The 17,246-nt window shown below is 40.3% G+C and overlaps 1 protein-coding gene and 1 pseudogene across 1 annotated transcript; one reads left to right on the top strand and one right to left on the bottom strand.

Annotated features, from left to right (window-relative positions):
- Positions 1–7,869: 7,869 nt before the first annotated feature.
- LOC147450878 (uncharacterized) lies at positions 7,870–11,025 on the bottom strand (annotated as a pseudogene).
- Positions 11,026–13,767: 2,742 nt separating this feature from the next.
- Positions 13,768–15,430, top strand: LOC147450877 (uncharacterized). The gene is made up of 3 exons (XM_086520543.1): positions 13,768–14,283; positions 14,376–14,651; positions 14,972–15,430. Exons 1-3 carry the CDS (start codon positions 13,768–13,770, stop codon positions 15,428–15,430), a joined length of 1,251 nt encoding a protein of 416 aa, XP_086376669.1.
- Positions 15,431–17,246: the final 1,816 nt, after the last annotated feature.

Raw genomic sequence — 17,246 nt, 5'->3', positions numbered from 1 at the left:
GCTGCCTTGTCACCCCATTGTGGCATTGCCCTAAGACCCCGCATCTGGAGTGCTAAATGGGAACATTCTTCATTAGTGAAATTTTGAACATAAATTATATTAGCATACTTAAATATAATACAAATATTAACATATTAGCTATACTACTAATTTACTATAGCAGTTCTAGATTATGTCCCATACTATATTTAAGGTGCCAAAGGTTTGGCCTTATGGTCCTAGATTTAGCCAAGTGGTCAACACATATAGGACCAAGTGCACACTGTGCCACAAAACTTGGCCACCACTTCACTTGCCAAAGTTTAGGCCACATGGTCAATCCTAACTTTCCAATGTTCTTATTATGTCACCTTTTGCCTCGTGGAAAACCTAGGCTTGTTTTCACATACTCAGGCACTTCAAGCCACAATAAATTGTCATTACTCTTCGACAACCCTTTTGTTCAAGTCTTTGAAAAAACATTGTTTAAGGCCACCCTAAACCATTTTCATTTAGGGGTGTCTAAAACTAGCTTTTTGGCAATTCGAGAAGAAAATGGTCAAAGTTTTATACTTAGTTTTAACCACTTGACCAATTCAAATATTGGAAAGCAAGGTCTTGTAATACTTTTCTTTGGACATCACACATTAAAACTAGGTCCCTCACTTGTCCAAGCTATGCTCTAATACAATAAAGGGCTTTTGGTTTCAAGATGCACCACTTTCCCAACCTTGATTCCATTAAAGAAGCTAGCTCTACTTAGACATTTAATAGCAAGGTCTTGCAGCAGTTCAGATTGAACATTTTCCATGGCAGCTAGGTCCACCACTTATCTAAGCTATGCTCTAATAGAGTAAGGGGGTTTTGGTTTCAAGATCCACCACTTGTCCAAACTTGATTTGGGAAGCAAGGTCCTATAATAGTTTGCTTTGGACATTCACCATTACAACTAAGTCCACCACTTCTCCAAGCTATGTTCTAATACACTAAGGAGGTTTTGGTTTCAAGGAGAACCACTTGTACGACTCTGTTTTTGGAAGTAAGGTCTTTACATAGTTCACCTTGGACCTTGGACATTGGATACTACAACTAAGCCCACCACTTGTCCAAGATATCCTCTATATATAGCCAAAGGGTTTGGGTTTCAAGATTCACCACTTTTCCAACCTTTCTTCCATTAAAGAAAGGAGGGGCTTTATAACTAGGTCCACCACTTGTCCAAGCTATGCTCTGATATGGAAAGGGGATTTTGGTTTCAAGGTCCACCACGTGTTCAACCTTGCAAGACTCAAGGGATACTTGGACATTGGAAAGCATAGTCCTATAGTAGTTGATAGGTGGCAGTGGGTATTACAACTAGGTCCAACCTATGCTCTCATATCGCAAAGAGGCTTTGCTTTCAAGGTCCACCACTTGTCCAACCTTGCTTCCATTAAAGAAATGAGGGGCTACGTAAACATTGGCAAGCAAGGTAGCAAGGTTCTAAGGTGTTTCACCTTGGATATTGGGCATTATAACTAGGTCCACCACTTGTCCAAGCTATGCTCTGATAAAGAAAGGGGATTTTCGTTTAAAGGTCCACCATGTGTTCAACCTTTCTAATATAGAAAGGGGATTTTTGTTTCAAGGTCCACCACGTGTTCAACCTTGAAAGACTCAAGGGATACTTGGACATTGGAAAGCATAGTCTTATAGTAGTTGATAGGTGGCAGTGGGTATTAAAACTAGGTCCAACCTATGCTCTTATATAGCAAAGAGGCTTTGGTTTCAAGGTCCACCACTTGTCCAACCTTACTTCCATTAAAGAAATGAGGGGCTACGTAAACATTGGCAAGCAAGGTAGCAAAGTCCTAAGGTATTTCACCTTGGATATTGGGCATTATAACTAGGTCCACCACTTGTCCAAGCTATGCTCTGATAAAGAAAGGGGATTTTCGTTTCAAGGTCCACCATGTGTTCAACCTTTCTAATATAGAAAGGGGATTTTTGTTTCAAGGTCCACCACGTGTTCAACCTTGAAAGACTCAAGGGATACTTGGACATTGGAAAGCATAGTCTTATAGTAGTTGATAGGTGGCAGTGGGTATTAAAACTAGGTCCAACCTATGCTCTTATATAGCAAAGAGGCTTTGGTTTCAAGGTCCACCACTTGTCCAACCTTACTTCCATTAAAGAAATGAGGGGCTACGTAAACATTGGCAAGCAAGGTAGCAAAGTCCTAAGGTATTTCACCTTGGATATTGGGCATTATAACTAGGTCCACCACTTGTCCAAGCTATGCTCTGATATAGAAAGGGGATTTTTGTTTCAAGGTCCACCACGTGTTCAACCTTGAAAGACTCAAGGGATACTTGGACATTGGAAAGCATAGTCCTATAGTAGTTGATAGGTGGCAGTGGGTATTACAACTAGGTCCACCACTTGTCCAACCTATGCTCTCATATAGCAAAGAGGCTTTGGTTTCAAGGTCCACCACTTGTCCAACCTTGCTTCCATTAATATAGCAAGGAGGATTTGGTCTCAAGGTTCACCACTTGTCCAACCTATGCAAACCTTTTTCATGTTGTAGCATGATTTTTGGTTTGAAGAGTATTTTTCTATAACTATGGATTTAACAATGTAATCTTTTTACTTACAGGATGGACTTCGAATCTGGGGAGAAAGTACATATGATACTTGACAATGAAATCGTTGGTATTGGTTGTGTGTGTAGAACAGATCCATATTCCACTTGTGGTGGTACAAAGATAGGGCTGGGAAATGTCTCCATACTAGTGGAGGAATGCTTGAAGGATGTGGTCCTACCTTTTCCTACAATGGATACTTCATCTCTCCAAGGCTCATTATGGAGTGCTGTTCGATGGTCAAAGCTTCTTTTGCAATCTTTTGTATTAAATGGGAACTTAATTGATCCACACGAAAGCTACAATGGTGATGAAGAACATGATCATTCTGATCCTCTAGTTACAGATGCAATACCTATGACAAGCCCAGAATTTGAAGCAATGATTCGAGAGTCTTGGAGAAATCAGAGGGTCCTTTTAAAAGATGACACAATGATGCAAACCATGAATGAAGGGACCATCTTATATGTATTTCCACATGATTATGTCAACTTTCAGGAACTTGGTCCTGATTGTGTGGGTGTGGGTATTGAAAGAGAAAATGCAAGCATTCATGATGTGGTTGAAGTGGGTAGCATCACTTTGCTAAAGTGGCCCATCAAGCAGACAACAATGTTGAATGGGAGCCCATTACAACGCTTTGTTCCTGTTGATGGCATGCATGCTACATATGAGGATGTATCCAACGATGGCAATGTTGGAAAAAAACTTGATGGGAGTAATGTTGTCCAGTTGTCAAGGAAGAGACGATACACTTTCATGAACAGGACTCAAAAATCAAAAGCAGCACCAGCTTCGACTTTTTACCTTTCAAACAAATCAATTCAAAGGGTATCATGCATTGATTGTTGTGCACAAAAATGCTGCCAATTTGCAGATCGTGATATGGTGACAAGGTTACGACAACAATTTTGGGGAGAGTCTCAAAAATCACGCACTAATTATGTTTATGATGTTCTTTCTATATGTTATCAGAAAGATGAGAAGTCACGATACCAATTCAGGCTAAATGGCTCTATTGTTTGTTGTGTAGAGCATGGTATGAGCTACATGGAATACCAAAGACATCATTTTATCGATACAAGGAGAACTTTGAAAATGGTGTGCGCCAATATGTACATGGGAACACATGTACATTGAGAAGGGGACTTCAACATACTAGTTTAGCAAGAGCACTACTAAACGAGTTTGTGGAAAATAACTCTGAGAAAATGCCACATAGAAGTAGAACACTGCTAGATGGCTCAAGAGAGACTCAATTGGTGATTCCATCAACATACAAACAAGTGGATATTTTATGTGAAATCAACACGACACTTGACCAAATGGGCTATGAGAAGAAGCTATCCCAATCTTCTTTTGGTAGAATTTGGAACAAAGAGTACCCACATGTCACTTTAACAAAGACGAGTGAGTTCTCTAAGTGCAATATTTGTAGCTCAATCAAGGCAAGGTTAGAAGCTAAACCTTCTCTTGAAGAGAGAGCTCTTCTCTTGAGGGAGAGAGAAGTTCACATGGCACAACAAAAGAGTTGCAGAAGCCTATATTATGCATGGCGCACGTATTCAGAAACTCAACCACAAAAATATGTATGCATAATCCATGATAAGATGGATCAAAAGAAGACTGCCATTCCTAGATTACGCATTGTTCCCAAGGGTGTGGATTCAGGATATAATCTGCAGGTGGCATTGATTGGCATGATCACTCATGGACATGGAGAAGGTCATTACGGACACTTTGTCTTGAATGGTTTGTGGCCAGCTGATCCAAATCTTACAATTGGCTCAATTGCTAATTGTTTACATAACCTCGAGAGGATAGATAAGCATCCTCTTGGTGATCTAGTAACAAATGGACTTCCAAGGAGCAATATTTCACTACTACATGCTTTGAACTCAAGGGATGCTTTGGACTACCATAACTTGAGTGATGGAAAAGAGCCCATTGTGCAGTCGTCAGAAATTGCAGAAGAGGAATTGGGGTCAACATTTCGCAGATTGCCAGAGAACTTGTTGCTACAATTGGATAATTGTGCAGGGGAAAAAAAAATCGATACTTATTTGCCTATTTGTCAATGCTTGTTGCAAGGGGTGTTTTCAAAACCATCCAGCTGGGATTTTTAATGGTTGGGCATACACATGAGGACATAGACGCCATGTTTAGTAGGTTTTCAGAGAAGTTGAGAGTTACACAAACCTATACTTTGCCACATTTGATGGATACATTACGAAACAGCTCATCTTCATCTCCAGCTCCATTTTTTCTCACAAAGATCCCTGATTTCAAGCAATATTGTGATGGCTATCTTTGTGATGGACAAGACATACTTGTTGGACATTCCAAACCGCTTCAGTTCAGGTTCTTTATGCAGGATGAGACACCAATGATGCAATATAAGGCACATGTAGGTGTATCAAGTTGGAGTGGAAGTATTCGCCTTTGGAAAACAGACACAGAAGGCAAGCCAATGTTACCACATGGAGATCCACCTCTAGTACAAATGGCGGAGTATGTCAAGGCCCACGAAGAAGTCATTTTGGGGCTAAAGAACTATATAAAATTTTGGAAAAATTTAGGGAATGGTTCAAGTATTCCGCGATATTATAGACCCGTGATAGATTATTGGAGTAAGGTAATTGAAGAGATTGGAAAAGCAATCATATCAGAGGGAGTCTTGTATGAAATATTTTGGCCAAAAACTCAAGAATATTCTCATCTACAAAGCACTACAATGAATTTGCAACAAGAGAGAGAAAGATTCCTAGGCCTTGAAGAGTTGAACGATCATTTTTGTGGGCCTCAACGAGATAGGCCAAGGGAAGAGTTTGACCCTATGTCTGATGTGCACCAAGGTGACTTTCTTATGCTTGTTCCGAGTGACACAGAAATCTATCCAGTGTGGCTTGCAATGGCTTTATCTGACATTGATAATGAGCCTACATCACCAAACTACAGAAAACTCTTGATTCAATATTGGGCACCTTGCGCGCGAGAAAAAGTGGGATGACAGATACTCAAGCTTACAGTAATTGTTGGAAGGGTTATTGGGCTGTCAACTATAAGGACCCACAAGTGTGGGAAACTATAGATGCAATTGTTTGGTCCTGGAGACCCAACAAAGAAGGACCATTTTCTAGAATAAAGATTCCAGAAAGACATGCTCTAAAAGCCAAAGAAGGCCTCACTCGTGCACATCAGCCACACTTGGATCAAAGTTCAAATATGGTATCAAATGTGGAGTAGAATTATGTGGAGCTTCTATTGTGACTATACTAGTCAATTTGTAAACAAAATCTTTTTTGTATCTTCCTTTGTTTTATGTAATTTATAGTTATTATTCAAATCCATGTGTTGTACATCCTCTTGACTTTTGGTGTTTATCAACACCACAATCCTATGAGATTTTCACTTTATTTACTAGCCACACACCTCAATTTTTCCCACTTTAAGTGGAAAATTCCCAAATTACATGAATTCGGTCAATTTGGAGATTCCCATAATGTGAGATTTTTACCAAAATACCTAATATGGTCTTTTGCACCGACGACACCTCCTTCTACGGTCCCTTCTTACTGACCTACTCTCCTTCCATCGCAGGGACGCGTAAAGCGATGGGAGATCCTCTGGCTTTGCTTGTTTTAGTGGTGGAGGGGGGACGGAGTCCCCAATTTCAAGGCATGCCGCTCCAGACACAGAGGACAAGGACACTGACACACCCATGCCAGATGAGGAATCCCAAACCTCGAGCGAGAAATTTTGAGCAATCCCTAAACCGAGCAAGACAAGGTAGGGTATACTATAGAAAAATTCAAACCAAACAAATTTTTTAGATGATTTCAAGGACAACAACAGAATGAGAGACAAGATCCCACCTCTTTGAAATGATAAACCCACCATAGATTTTTGTGTTGAGAGATATCCTTGAATATGGGCTTGGTAGAATGTTTCCTTTCTGGGCTAGAACTATTGGAGCCATTACAGTCACATTAATATATGGGCATTATGTTCCTCTCCTTGGACCAATATTGATGATTGTTGGGACTCTATTGACACCATGATTCCGATGGATATCAATCTCCTACTCCTATATACCTCTTTCCATGTAGAACCTCATGGGGGGGTGTTTAGCAATTTGGGTGTTTGATTATTGGGAGTAATGAAGCCATAATTCTCATGGATATCAATCTCCTACTCCTACCTCTTTCCATGTAGAACCTCATATGGGCTGTTAGAAATTTGGGTGCTTATGTATTAAGCTCCAAGTATGACACAATAGTGCATGCAATAACATGGCTTAAAATGTTCCAATTCCATTGCTTTCATAAAAAGGGGGATGAAAAAATATTACTTAGTCCCTCAACCCCTCACCTAATTAGGGTTAAACTACGAGCCATCGACCGTCGGGCGCGTCGGAGGGGGTGTGTTGCTAAAGATGGTGATTGTGAGACAAAGGAGATGAGGGAGCTAGTGGAGATAGGGGTTTATTGGTAGTGCTTTGATAGAAGACTCACCAAGGTTGATAGACTTTGAGAGCTATAATAATGAGGATAACTTTGTGCTCCTACATATGCATGTTTATTCATTCTTACTACCTCCCCCCTTCTTGAATCTCTCTTGGATGTCTTTTGCATGTGCCAAATCCCGAGCAACAAACAAGTAGTGCTAAAAAGAAAACCTTATCCCATCGAGAATTAAGATTCAAATTTGAAGGTGGGAAAACCTACAAAGTCTCAAGAAATTTAAAGTAAAAACCTTCATATACAATCAATGTAAATTTTTTCGTGTGCAGATTTCAAGCACTGCTCGAGTCCACCGACCTGTCCTCCATGACACTGACGTAGATTCCACGTGTAAAGTTGGATACCCTGTACAAGGAGTTGTTGAACACACCTCTCAAAGACTTGCGGCATGACTGTCACTGTACCATTCATCGGCTTGCTAGCACTGATTAATTAGTACTCTTTGCCTGCTATTCATGTACTTTACTAGAGTTGCCAACACAACTGGCTGGTAGTACTCCCATGGCATTCACTAGGAAATATGTAAGATAGCATGTGCGAACCAAATAAGGGATTTATAATTAGGTACATTTACAAAAACATTTACTAATGTAAAGGTTTTTTTATTTAGAAAGTGAAAACTTTCATACATAAGGGATATTTTTTTCCAAAATTGCAATAATAAGGGGTACATATAAACCTTGAAAATATATATGTAAGGGATTATTTAAATACCTCTCGTTTGCACGTGCTATATGAAATTTTTACATAGTGGACTCCCCGGGGTAGTACTCCTTTGCTAGTCGTGTCTCATCTATGCCGATTGCAAGTATGATGTAGCTCTTTGTGTGACGGGGCTATAGTGCATGCCAAAGGATTTAAGAGTCTCAATACAAGTGAGATGGGGTAAAACTTTATGATTCCTTGCTATACAGCAAGGTTGCACACGATCAAGGACCTTATATGGTGCCAGTCTGTATATCAAGGTCATGTAATAATTGCTAACATAGAAGACCATGCGTTGATGCAACCAATTTGCAATGAATCTTCAATTTTCTGTACCGAAGCTGCTTGTCAATGGGCGACAACCTAAAGCTACTTTGCCAATAGGTCTCGATAGCTGAGGCGTGGCGCCCGCGTGTTTTGTGGGGCATGGGAAATAACATGCATATCTTCCACTTCAGGAGGAAGAAAGAAAACATTGTCAATTGGCAGGGGTGTGAGACAATAGAGAGTGCGCACGATATGGTTGATATTGTCTACCATAAAAAGATGCCACAACTTGCAAACGAGGTGGCACTGCAAAACGTCTAGCAAACGAAAAAGCCTGAAGATGCGCTGCAACAAATCGACAGGTATGCTATTATGAGAATCCCTTTCCATTGAGATGGAAGTAGCGGTCGGGACAGCTGAAGCAAGAAGGGAGGTCTGGTCGGTGGAGGTGACCCCGATACTATGATCTACAGCCTGCTTCTACGATTCTGCCTGACGTAGCCTATGCGCCCAATATCATCACCCACCACCATCCACCCTCCAATGCAAATACTCTATGTAGCCATTCGTGCCGGCACAGATGGTTACATAAAGAGTAGACTTGAATATTATTGTGCTCTCTCTCTCTCTCTCTCTCTCTCTCTCTCTCTCTCACACACACACACATCACCCCGTCTTCTCTCTCTCTCTCTCTCTCTCTCTCTCTCTCTCTCTCCACACACACACACACACACACACACACACACACCACACACACACACACACACACACACACATCACCCGTCTCCGTATGCGTCCTTGTCCTTTCAAATACTCTCTCTAGCCATACGCGTCGGCGCGGAATGGTTAGAGAGCGATTGGACTTCATTATTCTTGATTTCTCTCTCTCTCTCTCTATCTATCTATCTATCTAAAATATTAGCATACAAGTTTGATAATTTTGATTTTTTGTCTTTGTAAATTGGTTAAAAAAGTATTTATATTTGGCATCTATCAAGGAGAAAACTATATTTTTTGTAAGAAGATATTCCTTTTATGATTATTAGTGCCCACCAGCCATGTGTAGTGTGGGTAGGATGTCTTTGCAGTGTGGGTAGGGTACCCTTTAGGGATCATCGATGTATGTAATGTGCCTATACATTCACTGAGGATGAGAGGGGGAGGGGATGTAGATATTGTCAAGTATAAATGACAATCAAGAACCAAAGTTCTTGGCAATGGGACACTACAAATGTCACCATTGAAAACTAGAAATATTGAATTCTAAAAAGAGTGTGAATGAAAGAGAGCACAATTTGATAAAGAGAGATTTAGCCTAAGAGAGAAGAGAGAAGATAATATTATAAAAGGTTGCATTAATTTTGTTCACCTGATCTTTTGGAAATTGAGAAAGAAATGTTTCAATGATATCCTCTTTTGGATATGTTGGATCCCCGTGATTTGGTTGCAATGCATCAATAAACAGCAAGTTATAAAACTTTAGCTAATGATAAAATTGAGGACACATACATTATAAACATCTTAAATATTCGTAACATGTTTATATATAGATACACACTTTTTTTCGGATTTGTCTTTGTTCGAAAAAACTCGCTCGATGCTGCATGGTAAGACTCGTGTTAAATATGCATGTACGCTACTACAAAGTAAAGTATGGCAAGGAAGTCAAGTTTGGTACAGCACATGACAGGGCGTTTTGACACCATCTTTAGATTCTTATGGACTCGATGTATAAGAATTGTTTTATAAAATTTAGAGACCAACAACCCAATCATTCATGCTACGTCGAGAAAGCGTTGCATGCTTGATTTTCAAATGTCCCCAATGAGTGTTTTTTAGCACAGTGGTTGGAGGGCTATATATATATTTTTTTGAAAAACAAGCAATTAAGTGTACAACGTGCAGTGCTCAACCAGGTTGCAAATCCAAACATGAACCATCGTGGCGAAAACATGGCAGATGCGGAGTGGGAGTAAGCAATGCAAGAAAAGGGTGAACAAGTTGCAATGGGCTGATCATCCTACAACTACCAACGCGATGCTCGAGCCAGAAAAACTCCCGCACACTATATATGGTTTGCGAGGCAAAGTAGTTTGGAATGACAAATATGTAAGTTTTTTTAAATTGGACCCTAAACCGGTTCAGAAAATGTTTTAGTTTATGAATTTCTTTTGGTACTTCGAAAAATATCACTCTAAGTCGTCCGACCAAAGAGATGGTCAAGTATCAAGAGAGGCACACAAAATTTGATACTTGGCGATGGTTGTTGGAGAACCATCATATCTCTCGTGAGCTATTTTACTCAGCAACATGACAATCGGATCTCTACAGGCGATAAGTGTGGACAAATAATATTGTATTAATTATTTTGAGTTATTAATTTGTTTAATTTGGGTTTTGGTTATTGTAGAGTCAGGGTGATCAAACGTTATGTACATGTGGGGACGAGGACTTGGATAGATAGATAATTCTTTGTAGTCCTCTTAAATTACAAGTGCAAATGTGACACAAAAAACTCTATGATCACATGTACATAAACCACATTTAAAATTTTGATATTTAAATATATTTTTTAAATTATTACGCTTTCGTACTTTAGATTATGAAGGTAAGGTGTAACTTGGAATCTCAAAGTCTATTGTTTATCTTTTTCGTGTGCACTTTTCGAAAATGCAATTGATGTTTCATATGTTTTATACATGTCAAAAATAAAAGTGCTTATTTTGGGTGGCCCAAATGAGCACCTTTATTTTTGAGAAGACGTGTAGCGGTAATATCCACGATAATAGGCGCGACAATAAGCACGATAATACTCGCAGATATATATCCGCGAGCATTACCACTTTTATTGCTGACAAACGGGCCATTGCAACGACAATTGCCGCACGTATTACCGTAGTTGCAAAGTTTTCTCTCTCCAATTCCATTTGTTAATCCGCGGCAATACTGGCGGTTCTGGATTTTTTCTCTTATAGTGTACCGCACCTTCTCCTCCCTTCCATCATCGCTCGTAGTGACCCACCCCCTTCCATCGCAGGGATACACACCATCTTATTCGACTCCTGCTTTGATCGAGTCGATCTCGTCTACTATCCACAAGTGGTCGGTGAACATCTTCTAGAAATGCACGACGATGTTCGTCTCAGGGTAGCGAGCACCGTGGCAATCGGAGTAGCAAGGCCTGCTGTTGGGATGCTTGTTTTGGTGATGGAAGGGGGATAAAGTCACCTGTTTTCAAGCGTGTTTCTGCAACCGCTGTTGATGAGCACACTGACGTGCCCACGCCAAACACGGATCGATACTACTACAATGTCAAGTATGGTGGCGAGGTTGGCTTTGGTACTACGTAGGATAGGACATTTCGTTGCCACCTGCAGATTCTTATACACTCAACATATAAGAATTGTTTTAATAAATTTAAAGACTAAGTGTGTGATCATTATGCACGCTATGTTGAGGAAGCGTTGCATGCTTGATTTTTGAACATCCCCAATGAGTGTTTCTTGACATAGTGGTTGGAGAGGTATATAAAAAAATAAATTAAAAAACAAGCAAACAAGTGTACGGCATGCAGCGGCCAACCATGTCGCAGATCTAGAAAGGAGTTATTGTGGCGGCAACATGATAGATGTAGAGTGAGAGTGGGTCATGCAAGAAAAGGATGAGGAAGTTGTAACAGGCTCATCCCAGAGTCAATAGTGCGAAGCTCGGACCAAACAAACTCCCACACACTATGGCTCGAGAGGCAAAGCAGCATGGAAAGATCAATACGTAATTAATTTTTAATTCTGCAAGTTTTGTACAAACGATGTTTTAGCTTATGAACTTTTTTTTCTTATTGTTAACTTAAGAAAATATCACTCTAATCCATCCTACTAGAGAGATGGTCAAGTATCGACAAGGACGCACGGAGTTCGATACTTACCAATGGTTGATCATATCTCTCACTTCAGTAGTCGGATCTCTACAAGTGATAAGTATAGACAATGAATATTTTATTAATTGTTTTGGGTTGTTGATCAAATTTATGAACTCTCAATGAGAATAAGGAAGAGGACTAGGATAGATAAATAATTTTTTGTAATCCTCTTTTATAAGGGCAAATATGGCACAATAAATCATCATGACTTATATATAAAACTCATTCAAAATTTTAGTTTTGTGCTTCAAATTATGCAGACAAGGTGTGACTTTCAAAGTTTATTGTTTTTTTTTGTGCATTTTTCAAAATGCAATTGATATTTGACATATTTCAAGAATAAAGATACTCATTTGGGCCACCCAAAATTATGAACATCTTTATTTTTGAAAAGACGAATAACGGCTATATACACGATAATGTGTCTAGAACTAACGTGATAATCGTCGCGAATATATATCCGCGACTATTATTGCGTATATTGTTATCAAATGACTATCGCGTATGTCCTTTGCCTTAACTATTATCACTCACACAATTTTTTCTCTTTCTATTTTTTTTGTTAATCCGTGGCCATGCTAGCGATTCTGGACTTAGTCTTTTATGATGACTGTGTTGGTTTTTTCTACAATATCTATTTTTTTTACCATACATACAATTGTGCCTAGAATGATATATTAGTTCAATCACGAAAGATGATCATTGAACCTCAACCATTGCATGTGCCTTGAGGGGATGACATTTTCACACAAGAGGATGAACAAATCATCAGACTGGGCCACTAATACGACTTAGAGTGGGTTCAGACTAGGCGGCGGAAGAAAAATGGAGCGTCGATCCTCCATGGCGAGACTTAATTGGTTGGAGTTTGAAGCACTCTTCCGCTAGGCCCTCCATTTTTCTTCCGACCCCCCCCCCCCCCCTCTCAAAAGAGTCGATGGCCTCTCTCAGTCCCCCTTCACTTTTTCACTTTTCCTCCTCCACATTGTTCACACTAGGCGGCGGAAGATTTTGGAAGGCTTGTTTCTTCCACCGGTTCACCAGCCTTAGTGCATGTTTCAATTTCTATTCTCTGGCATGTGCAATAGACTCTGCTCTTGACCCAAGGAAACATATAAACTCCTTGCTTTCACGCATGATGTCTATTTTGTTGCAATATCTTATTGCTTTCCTATCATTTTTATCATTTGTTTTTTATTTTTCTCTTCTTAAACTTGAATAGTTATCAAATGTCAAACCTTTGATTTTCCATTTTTCTTTTAGAATGCAGTTCATTAGGCAGACCTCGTGATTTTATCATTGTTAAAACAAGCATGTCTCCCGCGCAAGTTGCAAAGGTGGCGTTGGTATCTGCTTCCGAAAATGCGTGAACAGCGCCCGGGGGCGTGCCGCGTGGTGACTTCGTCAAGGCAGAAGAAAGACTGCGCATCCGCTTATTGCAGGCGTTGATTGATTGATCATGAAGAGAAGTCGTGGACGATAGTTGGCATTTGCAGGAAGCTGGTCATCTTCAATATTATCAGTAGGTTACTAGCCTGCCTCACTCGGCAATGGTCGCCATGCCCAATGCCCATGTAAATAAGCTGCTTGACAGATTGGCTTCATATTTCTACTCATCATCTTCCTAGGCAAGCTGCAGCCTGGCGCAGCTACAAGATGGCTACAGTATACTAGCGCAGCCAGCACTAGTACTCTTGGCCGCAGCGACAGCGTATAACAGCTCGCCCCGTGATCCATCATGTCCCAGATCATGCAAGCCCAGCTTCAAAGAGCCGCACGGCTCTTCTTCGACCGGCTCCCGCCACCCGTCCAGCAGCAATTGGTGCAAACATTCCACAGCATGGACGCTGATGGCGATGGCCGCATCTCGCTCGCCGAACTCATCAAATGGTCACACACCACTAACCCCTCATCCACCTTTAATGCATCCATCCCTGGCACCTTCGCCTTCCTCGACGCCGATTCCAATGGAGCCCTCGATTTTGAGGAATGTAAAGGCCTCTTCTTCATTGGATGCATTACTTCGCGCACCTGTGACGGATGCGGGAAGCTGCTGCTTGAGTTGGCATACACTTGCGCCGACTGCAACATCATGCGTTCGCTTACCAACAATTGGACCACCTTCGACCTGTGCTCGAGCTGCTATGCAATTTTCAAGAATCCTTTGCCTTTTGTGGCTAGAAACCCCAACCTGATGCATCCGCACCGCAACATGGTGGAACAAAAGTCGGAATTAGCCGACGCCATTGATGAGGCGATAGATCAGGTGAGCTAGACGTTTCGCTGATCAGGCGATAGAACTACTTTCTTCTCCATGATGCTCAATGTTAATGGTAGAAATGGATGCCCTCATCGCAGATTCAATGTGCTGTTTGCAAAGAATACCATAGAAGCTCTGCACAGGGACTCTTAACACAAAGGCATGTGCATGTGGGTAGAGGACCCTATGAAAGTACTGTATGCGAATGGTGCATCGCAATTTTATGCTGTTTATGCGGAAACCACTTTCAAGGACCGCGGGAAATGGCATCTCGCGGACGCTGGGCGACGAGAGGCGCTGGTACTTGCATTCCGTGCAGACAACGTGGCGTTATGAAACCGCTTCCTCTAGCATTATCTCCGGAGACCCTAAAGGTAATTCTTTTGCACTATCAATGTCTTCAAGAATCGACATTTGCGAAGTGGCTTTTGCGTGTGTGTGTGTGTGTGCGCGCGCGCGCTCCACATTTAAACACATTCTTGTAAAATCGACTCCCACCATGGCTCCCAACGGTCTCGCCTGTCGCCATATGGTCATCAATATTATGGGGAATGGTCATTAAAACACAATTGACACCAGAATGTGGTAGCTATTTCATGCATTCACTATTGAAAGACACATTTGTGCATGCACACACATATGTGTGAGCACACATACAGAGGCAAATTAAGTAAGCATTGCCTTCATCTTGTAGAAATTCGATAATTCACCAGTTTTTAAAGAATGCAGCACATGCAAGGACAAGGCCAAGGATGGCAGTTTCCTCAATTCCATAGTCCAGACTTTCAAAACACGTCGAGATGTAATGTTGGGAGCTACAAATCCATATAATTACAACATGTCTCCTAATTATCTCAATCCAATAGAGGGAAACAGCTTTGGCAGCTCTAGTTTTTCAACACTGAATTTCAACCCAATGGATGCATTTAATGGAGGCTATGGTAATTACAATTATGACAGTCTCATACAAATGGCAGGGTCGTCAATCTATGACAGCAGTGCGGGGATGTCAAGTATGGGAAACCCTTACGATGTGCTCAACATGGCTAGCAACACGGTGGGAACCAGCTCCCTTGATGTGTTAAACATGGCTAGTACCATTGGAAATCCTCTTGATATGATGAGTATGGTTGGTATGTGTTCCATCATGTGAGGCTAGTACTTGCATCCGTCATGAGGTCAATCCTGTTTTTTGGACAAGTGAAATGTGATTTTTTGAATGCAAGGTTGTCTCTACCAACATCACATTGCTCTCCTCTTTCGCACACCCGCAAGTTCGTAGGAGTTTGCAAAAATTTTCCCTTTGCCATAATGTCCCGCTCTTGTATCATTGATGTAAACATAGAATTACAATGTTGTCAATTTTAGCATGTTTTGCTTGGCAAGTTGGTAAGGGTATGCGATAATAATGAGGAGTCTAGGGCTGGCTATGAACTAGTGTGGGCTCTTGACCACAAGCTACAGCTCAAGCTTGCAATTAAATGTGTATCTATATTGTTAAACGTCCACTAATGCCCATATATGTAAACAAGGCAATCTTGATCGACAACATTGTGACCCATTATCTGTATCAACTTATCAAGACATGCTATTACCTACTTCATGGTCCATCATTTTTTGGCCAGCCAATGGCAAACCTTCACATCGTTGTTTGTTCTTCAATGTCAAATCTTGAGATTTAATGATGGTTCTAGGATGTGCGATAATGAGGAGGAGTTTAGGGTTGGCTATGAACTAGTGTGGTTCTTGAACCACAACTCAAGCTTGCAATTAAATGTTTATGTATATTGCTAAACGTCCACTAATGTACATATATTTAAACAAGGCAATCTTGATTGAAGTAAGACACTCAAAATGCCGATTTCATGACAGTGTAATTTGTGACCCATTATATGTATCAACTTATCAAGACATGCTATTACCTACTACATGCCCCATCATGTTTTGGTTTGTGTTTTGTTTGTTTCTTTGACACTAGTTTGGTAACCTAACTGGACATAAAAGTGTCCTTTGATGGTTTTGAAAATTTTTCCAAAACCATAGTAGATCCACTCATTTTGAAAAATCCTTTCATGCGCTTATAGTTCAAGGACTACTACATATGAAAAAAATGAGAAACTTGTAAAATTTCTCATCTCTTGGTCACGACAACCCTCCAAAGTTGATGGACCAGTGTATTTTGCCCAAAAAGCCATTTCTTACGGTTGATTGCATATAAATAAGAGTGGGGATTTTTGTAGGACATGAGATAAAATGCCTCGTTAACATCAATGAATTGGTGATCAAAACATATGGTTGCTTTTACCTCATTAAATTTTTTCTGGGCAAAAAAATAGGTACAAAAAAGTTGCATTTTTACCATTCCGTGGACCTATCATCAAAGTTTCTACAGTCACGCTCAATACAGATACTATATACATGTTTTCTTAGTTTCCTCTGGGCCTTTGGATTCAAAAGGAGCCATGGAGCATGTCAAAAGGATAATGGATCTCTTACTAAGTGGAACCTTGGGGACAATGATAAAGTGTTAAATAAAGCAAACATGAAAAAACTGGGTTTAGCATGATGACCTCTAGAAACCCATGTCAATATCTAGCCAAGTTTGTAGTTTATGATTAGATATGGTTACTACCTACAAAATACACACAATTGGCCTAAGAAACTAGCAATATTGAGAAAGTTATACTTGCTACTCTAAAATGTCTCGTATTCTTCAACCATCAAAAAACTCAACCATCATCATATACTATGCTATATAGCATATAAGGTCCCCCAAAACTCAAGGAAGATTAACTTTATGTTATACATTCCACTTTCACAATCAAAATTAAATTTGGATATCAAAAAAGACACCAAAAAAATCATAAAAGTGCTAATTTTGGCCAAAAAATAGGATTATGCAATTCTTGTAAGTTGGTCATAACTTTCAATTTTAACACGTAGTTCTTCCTAGAAGCATCAAAACATGT

This window comes from Adiantum capillus-veneris, chromosome 9 (genome assembly GCF_014529385.1).
Source record: "Adiantum capillus-veneris isolate H3 chromosome 9, ASM1452938v2, whole genome shotgun sequence".
In the NCBI taxonomy this organism is placed as follows: domain Eukaryota; kingdom Viridiplantae; phylum Streptophyta; class Polypodiopsida; order Polypodiales; family Pteridaceae; genus Adiantum; species Adiantum capillus-veneris.
Note: the sequence above shows the minus strand (reverse complement) of the source record. Positions and strands in the feature narration are given on the sequence as shown.